General features: G+C 42.0%; 1 protein-coding gene across 16 annotated transcripts in view; it reads left to right on the forward strand.

Annotated features, from left to right (window-relative positions):
* Nucleotides 1-8,514, forward strand: part of Ercc8 (ERCC excision repair 8, CSA ubiquitin ligase complex subunit) — a 37,250-nt gene extending 28,736 nt beyond the window's left edge. For 8 of the 16 annotated variants that reach the window (XR_015662480.1, XR_015662479.1, XR_015662475.1 and 5 more), the window contains 2 exons: nt 573-656; nt 7,173-8,514. Coding sequence is in view for 4 of the 16 variants with exons in the window: in XM_087621676.1 (XP_087477802.1) it covers nt 573-656; nt 7,173-7,241 (153 nt within the window). In the remaining 12 variants the exon portion in view is untranslated. 16 annotated transcript variants of the gene reach the window in all.
* Nucleotides 8,515-9,405: the final 891 nt, after the last annotated feature.

Genomic DNA, 9,405 nt, shown 5'->3' on the forward strand with positions numbered 1-9,405 from the left:
ACAGGGTTGGGTCTTGAAGCTCTTGTGAAGAGCAGCCAGGTAGACGGCTGTAAATCGATGGATCTTTGTGTTTTCCTCGTTGGAGTCTTTATTGTAGATGCCTTGGTCTTTGCCAGACAAAAGCTATTATACATTTTACTTTCTCTAACATTAAAATATGCTTCTAAGTATTGACAGAACTAAGTAAAGCATTGGATTTCTGTAGGACTTTCTCACTTGTTTGTAAGCTCTGACACATCCTGGTTCTATTTTAAAGTATAAAGTGAAGCTTCATATTCTATCAGCTGTTCCTGAAGAGATCCCAGTAGGACAGTCGGTCTTCTCATCTGTAGAAAGCACCAACTGGTGTGAAGTCTCAGGAGATTTTTATAAAGTTATGCCAACATCATGCACAAAATATAAAGGCATCACATTTAAAAACAAAATGAAGGGCATCATATTTTGTTTAATGAATAGAAATTAAATTATTGGAATTAATCTAACTTAACTAACCTGCTTAATCTAATCATTTCAAAACTTAATACAGCTCATTTCAGCTTTAAATTGATTAGCCTTTGTTTTCTATACTACAGGAACTTTACAGTGGTAGCAGGGACTGCAATATTCTCGCTTGGGTGCCAGCTTCATATGAACCAGTTCCTGATGATGACGATGAAGTAAGTGGTATTTTTACCTACTGTGCAGTGATTTCTAATTATGAGGATTAGTGTCTTATTTATGTGGGAGAAGCTGTTAAAACAATTCTTACAATTTTCCAGTTGTACAGATAATTTATTATCATATATCTATAATATTTTAGAAAAATATTAAAAGAATATAATTTCTCAATTTTAATTAGTGAAGGTTTTATTTACTGTTTTTAAGATAGTAACTCATTCTCATATAATTTAGAATCTTCTCTCTTTAACATGCTACTTTAACCCTTATTCATGTCATTAGCAACTATTAGAAAACTTTGTTTTTTTGATTGGTGGTTTTTCAAGACAGGATTTTGCTGTGTAGTCCTGGCAGTCCTGGAACTTACTCTGTAGACCACGCTGGCCTCAAACTCACAGAGATCCACTTGGTTCTTCCTCCTGAGTGCTGGGTTTAAAGGTGTGAGCCACCATGCCTACCTGCTATTTGGAAACATTTTTAATGCTATAGTATTCTGTCATATATATGTCATAGTTAAAATGTTTAACTGTTTCTGTTGATTATATTAAGCAATATCAATATAAATTTATTCTCTGAAGTTGTTCATATTTCTAACTAGCTTTAGGGTAGGTTTCTAGAAGTATTCCTATAGTATCTCCTTTCGTCAAGCCTCCAGGACACAAGTGGCCAATAAGTGCATCCTCTCCACTATTCTGAAGAGTTTGGGCTTCATAGTGAGGAGAATTGCTTAGGGATTCTTCCCTTACCCAGACCTCCATACCACATTTTGAACAGGGGAATAGGGACTGGCAGCATTTACCAATGTCTGTCCATTGGCAAGATCCACAGTTTAGTAAGATTGACAAGTAGACAGAGCCCTGGTTCCTCTTTAAGTGGGAATGGCACACAGCTTCCCTGACGTCTCCGAGTCCTAATGGTATTTGTCTAAGTTGATTCTTAAGCAACACATGCATCCAGCATTACCTTGGCCTCCTAAATAAATGCTCTTTATATGGGGTTGGGGATTTAGCTCAGTGGTAGAGCGCTTGCCTAGGAAGCGCAAGGCCCTGGGTTTGGTCCCCAGCTCCGAAAAAAAAAGAACCAAAAATAATAATAATAATAATAATAATAATAATAATAATAATAATAATAATAATAATAATAAATGCTCTTTGTGCCTGCCTGCCTGTCAGCTATGGCCCTGGCTCAAGTACCTGGCTCAGTCTGGATGGCAGGCTCCTTCCTGTGGGCAGGAGAAAGCTGGAGTTAGCTTTTGAGTTATGGTGTGTGACATTTTAAAATGTATCTGTTCATATGTCAGATTCTACAAGTTCACACTTGGTTCTGCAACCTCAGTGCCCAGCTCAGATAGAAGGACAGTGTGAATAAAAAGCCTTAGGTGAAGGTGTTACACAGAAGCCAAAGGTCTGAGCCCTGCCCTGAAGCAGTGGCCTCTCTTGCTTTACATTACAAAGCACATGATAAAGTAGTGTTTTCAAACTGAGCACTAGTGTGATGATATCCTAGGGCCTTCTCCTGGTGGGTGGTAGGGGAATCTATCTACCATGCTAGTAGAAACTAACTAAGTGACGGGCTTAAGTGTGATGGTCCTTAAACATGAATTCTGCTATGGAATTAAACATGTCTAAGATGTTATCTCTTTCAGGAACTTTCTGGAAAGTGGTGTTAAACATCTCCATTTATCCTAACTTCCAGGATATAAAAATATGAATGAAATAATTTAGTATAGTTTTTTCTTTTTTAGATAGAGAAGCCCTGTAGGTAATTCAAAGCAATTCAAATAGAAATGGAAGAAATCACTAATAAAGCAAGTCTGACATTTTGAAGATATTTGTTATATCCTTAGTTCCTTTATAAAGAGAGGGCCATGTCAGAAGACACCAGAACAGCTTAACATGGGTAACAGCCTTGGTAGTATCGAGTAGCTATTGGCCAAATAGTTTCTATCTGAATTTGTACCAGGATAGCCAGTGTGGAGACTGGAAGTTATTTTCTTTGGACCTTAAACCAGATGAAAGGGAGAAAGGCACGTTCATAAATACTTAGGCCACTGGCCAAAGCCAAGCATGTGTGTCCAGATCTCATCACCCGTCTCAGTTGGCTTGGTTGTTTTTAGCATACAGCCTCTTTAGATGACTGGACTTTGAATAGTTTGATTTAGACATTTATTTTGTATTTTTATTTAATTATTTTGTCCTGCTTTTGAAGAATAACTACACACACACACACACACACACACACACACACACACACACACACACACACCTCCCTATCTGTGGGTCATGTTGGGAAGTATAACAACTTTTGCCAAATTAAAGTAATAAATTAAAAATAAAGCTACTGTGATAGATCGCATAGAGATAAGAATTTTAGAAGAAAATGAAGCAGCGTGTTATGCTTTGTGACAAATAGCTCATTTATCTCTTGCTAAACGGTTGTGGTGATGGTTGGACATCTCATCTAAAGCAACTCGTACACATGGAAAATGAAAACAAGCAGAAACACGAGTACAGAGCACAGGCTTGTGACCCCGTGTTTCAGAGGCTCAGAGGCTGGTAGGGAGGACTGAGATGGACGCAATCCCACCCAACACGGCGAAGCCCTGCCTCACAGAGATGAAAGGAGTTGAGCTTTATATTCAAGTGTTAGAGCTGTAAGCCTAAATCCTTTCACATACACTGGTGCCAGCCAGAGAGACGGTTTGGCAGTTAAGAGTGCTGGCCACTTTTCTAGAGGACCTGGGTTCAAGTCGCAGTACCCAAACAATGGCTCACCATCACCTGTAACTCCACTTCCGGATTGTCTGATGCCCTCTCCTGGCATCTGTGGGCACCAGGAATGCTAGTGGTACACAGGCATACGTATAGGCAATATCCATACATGCAAAAATGTTTTATTTTTAGTAGAAAACTAATTTTTATTAAAAATAAATTTTCAATAGAAACAGTAAAATAAGCCAGGTGTGGTAGTACACACACCTTTGATCCCAGCACTCAGGCAGGGGCAGGTAGATCTCTTGAGTTCAAGGCCAGACTGGTCTACAGAGCAAGTTCCAGGACAGCTGGGACTACGCAGAAAACTCTGTCTTTAAAAACAAAAAATAAATAAAATAAAATATACTGTCCCTTCCTACTTTCAACTCTAAGATCTGAATAACTGTTTAATGTAATGTGCTATACCTATGAAGTGTTAACTTTAAAAGTTCATATGAGTGAGTGTAGGTACGATGTGTCTATCCCATCAGAGAAGTCAGTTAGAAAGAGAACTGGTTGCCTGTGTGGATGTTTACAATTTAACTTATGCCCGCCCCCCCCCAGCAGTTAAATGAGTAACTTCCATTTCCCAGGGAGGCCATGTGTGGCTCCGCCTAACACAGAGCACACAAATGTGCCTGCTTCCTCCTGAGCATAGGCAAACCTAGGTCAGACTTTGTTCTGCCCTGACCAGCTCTTACCCTGGGACGTGCATCAGATTGTCAAGCCGAAGTTGTTCTTAGGTTTCCTTTCAAACCTAAGCAGAATGCCTGAGGGGTGTCTCTCAGATTTAAAGGAGTAATTTAATTCTACCTATAGAAAGGAAAAGACCTTAGATGACAGATCTTTAGAGTCGTTGTTTACTTGGCAGCCTGTTGTATTCTATCTAAAGAATTTATTTGCTTTTACCAGACTTTCTAATTGGCCACTGTCAACTCCAGCCAGTCTAACTCCTAAGTACTTCTCACTGCCAGGGATGTGTAGGGAAGATACACTACAGCTTTTTTCTTCTCATCTAGAATCCTGCAGCCAGCTGAGTGTGTACTCATGGCGTAATCTTAGCACTCAGAGGACTGAAACAGCTTGGGCTACAAAAGCAAGATTCAGCCCCCGCCCACCTCCTTTCCCCCCAAAAAAATTGACATTGGCACAGGAAATGGCTGTTTCTGCCTTGCATTTAGATAGATGTATCCCTAGCTGACATGGAAAGCTCTCAGACTTCCCAGTAACACCAGACACTTGAAGCTCTGTGAAGCTTGGTTTAAGCCTTATTGTTTGGGTCCTGGGCTGGGTACCTTCGAACCCAAACTTTATCATCCTCATAACATGCACAGCTCTCTGTAGAACCAGAGACCTGGTGAGGCAGAAGGACAGCTGTTCATGCACAAACTCCATGTCCACTAGGAGGAGCTGTTGTAGAGAAAAACAAAGTAGCAGACTCTCAAATAGCAACACATGTATGAAATCCACCTGCAGTGTGGTTACTGCAGCTCTTGGACTGGTGTTTTATCTGTGATTGTTTTAGCAATACAATAGACTAGTGACATTGTAATGTGTTCAGATACCTGTGTTTACCACTGTAAGTAGTGAATATATGCACAAGTGTGTCAAAATCTTGATTATTTTTGTTTCTGTGTTTACCAAAGAAAAATAATTCATAATGAAATATAAATTTGTTTTTCTGCTGCATCTTCAAATGAAATTAAAATGATTAGTAGACTATCATTGGGCTTTCACAATGGAATTAGAATACATGAGCTTTGTGTAGCTTTTATTCCCCAAGGATATTTTTTGTAGCCATCTAAGGCAGAACTAAAAGTCTAAAGACAGGAGAGAATTGTCACCCCATTCCCAGTACAGTGCCTCTGAGATGAAACCCTTTCTGAACAACCTAGTTTAGCAGTTAAATTGTCAAGCTCCCAAGCGGAAGGGTCACAGACGTGTCCCACCATACCCAGCTTAAAATATCGTCCTTGATGGAAGCCATGTTTGCACTCTAAGGAATTACTCTATTAATACACCATCGTGAGAATCAACAAACATGTGGATCAAGGAACGAATGATTAGATTTCAGGCTTCCATTTCTGCTGGCTGGCAATGAGCAGTTAGCTGGAGTTTAGTCATAGTTTTATATCAGACATTTGGAGACAAGTGTAAAATCATTCTATCATCCGTCTTAGTGGCTAGCCATGAAGCTTAGCATGTGCTCTGGTCTGTTTGACAGCAGTGCAGCATGCCTACGTCACAGTATGTTTTCTAGCTAATCTAGCTGATGTGGGAACTTACTGGGAACACGGGCTTTCCCATTTGAATTGTAAGATTCTGTTATGTTGATCCTGAAGGAAACACGTTTTTAAACATAACTTAGGGGTTATCCTTCACAGAAAATGTTTCTCTCTGTTAGAAAAGGCATTGTATCTAAGATAATTTAACACTAAGCATGCTGATTGGGTCACTGTTGAATTTGGATCAGATCAAATAGCCAGATGCAAACCAGCAAATAAGAAACAGACCTGATTCCTAATCCAAGAAAACTGATTGTCTTTTAAGCCCTTTATTAACAAACAAACAAACAAACAAAGAGGCATGGCTATGTAAGAGCCCACAGTACTTTTTTATTACAAATTTTATTATTCAGCTGGGCTTGGTGGTCACGTGATCATCATCTTAGCCCTCAGGAGGATGAGCGGGGGACTTGGCACAACTGAGAGCCAGCTGAGCTACAGAACTACACTGAGTGGGGCTCAGGCGATGGTGCAGTGGGTAAGAGCACCAGCTACTTTTCCAGAGGACATGGGTTAGATTCCCAACACCCACATAAGAATTTATAACCCTCGTAACTCCAGAACTATAATGAGCTTTGGGTCAGCCTAGACAATAGAGTAAGAGCTGTCTCAAAAGGGGGGGGGGGAGTTACATTATCCTCATTCATAAACATATTCTTCAAATTCTGGTTGTTTTTTTCTAATAGTAAAGTTCATCCAAACAGCACAAAGTTATGGCACTTGTGTGATGGATGGACTGTGAAGTCTGCAGGGCCATCTGTTCAGTCTTAACCCCAGCGTCAGTGTTGGACCTTCTCCTCAGATTTGAAGATACTGTGAGCTGTGTCATTGTATAGAGCTGTGCGTGTGCTTCTGAGGGGAAGCAGGTTGTTTGGGAAAGTCAGCTGTCTTAGTCAGGGTTTCTATTCCTGCACAAAACATCATGACCAAGAAGCAAGTTGGGGAGGAAAGGGTTTATTCAGCTTACACTTTCCCCATTGCTGTTCATCACCAAAGAAAGTCAGGACTGGAACTCAAGCAGGTCAGGAAGCAGGAGCTGATGCAGAGGCCATGGAGGGATGTTACTTACTGGCTTGCTTCCCCTGGCTTGCTCAGCTTGCTTTCTTATAGAACCCAAGACCACCAGCCCAGGGATGGTACCACCCTCAAGGGGCTGGGCCCTCCCCCGATTGATCACTAGTTGAGAAAATGCCTTACAGCTGAGTTTCATGGATTTCCCTAAGGGAGCATTTCCCCAAGGGAGGCTCCTTTCTCTGTGATAACTTCAACTTCTATCAAGTTGACACACCACACCAGGCAGGACATCAGCTTTGTCAGTTTTAAATGAATTTACATTATCTTCACATTACTTTTGTTTTTAAATTAGCAGTAATACAGTTTCCAAATGATCTAACTGATGTTAATCTAGCATATTTCATAATAGATTATGAGGCTAATAAGTTATGAAATCCATAAAATAGGTTCTTCTCTTTTTTAGGCTCCAACCAAATCGAGGTTGAACCCAGCATTCACGGATGCCTGGAGCAGCAGTGACGAGGACGGGTGACTTCAGCCTGGTGCCTCAGCTCCTTGTTCCATCAGACTTCCACAGCAGTGTTGTGTGCACTTCAGCACGGGGCTGGTCTTTCCATTGTTGTTGGTTGTCTCACTGTGTAACCCTGGCTAGCATGGACTAGCCTGGAACTCTGTATAGAGCAGACTCGGCTCAGACTTGCAGCCATTCTCCTGCCTTTCCTCCTAGGTGCTGAGGTGTGTACCACATGACCCGTGGCCCCTCCTGTGTGTGTGCTTATTTATTTCATTGTTTTTTAAACTCTTCTGTCAGTTTCTAGCCTGTTAAACCTGAATTTAGTATATTTCCCTCTGCGTTTTAAAATGAGATTAATATGTATAAAACCCTGAAATATACTTTTCTATAGGTTAATTAATCAAAGCATGTTTCCTTGAGCCCACTCGCCACGGTGGTGGGCCAGCCCCTAAGGGCACAGCCCAAGAACACAGCACAAGCACAGCTATTCTTAGCTGGGAATGTGCAGCTTTGTGCATCCGAGGAGCTGGAAGGTGTGGTCTCAGAGGAAGGTGTCAGCTCTGACTGCTCTGACTGCTGTCCGCCTGCCCTTCCCACTTACAGGGAGGTTTTAGCAAGGGTAATGAGATAAATGATGCTGCTTGTTGCAAAGGTGACATCATAACTCTGTTGTTACCTTTACTCAGATTGAATGGCTTCATGTGATGGAGCGTCTTCTCCCTTGTGTTGAATGTTAGCCGCTCATGCATCTGACATCTGAACATTGTATCACATGGGCAATCCCTGACCGCTTTGTAGTTCTTTCAGAGGGCAGCTTGCACTCAGTCTCAATTCCTTTCTATGAAACTCAGCAGATCCATGCAGGGATCTAGATTAAACATGAAATGGACCATTGTTCTTTTCTTGGGTCAACTCAGGAGTGATTATTATGAAGACCCCCCACTCCTGTGTGCGTGAGTGCCTGCGTGTATACATGTCAGTTTCTGTTCTATTGCTGTGATAAAATACCCTGAACAAAGACAATGTAGGAGAGAAAGCATTTATTTCAGTTAATAATTCCAAGTTATAGCCCTTCACTGTGGGAAAGTCAGGACAGAAGCTTCAAACAGCTCACCTCACAGTCGAGAGGAGTGCATGCACGAAGCCTTTGCTGCACAGCTGAACTGAGAAGGCCTCACAGAGAGCAGTGTCTTCTCTGACTGAAATTCTTTTCATGCTGTGTGCTGAAAAGATCCATCTAAAACCGACAAGGAAAAAAATAGAAAATAAACTTTAGAGGAAGTCATGGAAACAAGCCTCGCGTTAATACCAACTGTAACATGCAAATGACCTTCCGGCTGGCATGAACTTGGTGCCTGACGAGGGCAGTGGGCACAGCGAGGGGTGTGTTTGCAGTGACACAGTAGTCACCTTTTTCATCTCCAGAATCAAATGCCTGACAAAGGAGGAAGTGCTCATTCTAGCAGACGGTCTGAAGGTACAGGATACCATGGTAGAAAGGAACAGATTATAGGAACAACCACAGAAGAAAAGGGCCGACAAGGCACAGACAGGACAGGAAGCAGGGTCAGGCATAACTGTCAAGATTCCTCCCTGAAGGTGAATTCAACTTCCTCCCCCTAAGCTCCACTTCCCAAAGAGTCTACAGTCTCAGAAAAACAGCACTGCCAGCTAGGGACTAAATGTAAATACTTGAACATACAAGAGGCAATGGGGACATTTCATATTCACTGAGACATTCCACCACTGGTCCGCGTAGGTTCACGGCCATCTCGTAATGTAAAAATGCATTCAGTTCAACTTCAAAAGTCCCCAGACTCCTTCAAATCAGTACTTGAAAACTCCAATATCTCCCCATCCCTGCAGAATAAACAAGTAACCATTCCCATTCCAAAGCAGGGGCGTGGAGCTATAACAAGGAAAGACTGGGCCGAAGCAAGCTCCAAACCCGCAGAGGGAAGGAAACCCAAGTCCATGCCTGCGCCCGGCCCTGCCGTGGCCTGGCTTCACGCTCGGCCCCATTCTTGATCTGTTGCTGGCAGCTCACACGGCCTTTCCCAGTCCAGTTCCACCCAACGCCTGGGCCTTTTCTTTCCTCAGTAGACATGCAACATTCTGACATCTGCTGGATCCTGGGGTCTCCACTGTAACTTAAACTTCACCTTTACAGTTCACACACAGC

The sequence above is a fragment of the Rattus norvegicus genome, chromosome 2 (assembly GCF_021556685.1).
Source record: "Rattus norvegicus strain SHRSP/BbbUtx chromosome 2, alternate assembly SHRSP_T2T, whole genome shotgun sequence".
Classification (NCBI taxonomy): domain Eukaryota; kingdom Metazoa; phylum Chordata; class Mammalia; order Rodentia; family Muridae; genus Rattus; species Rattus norvegicus.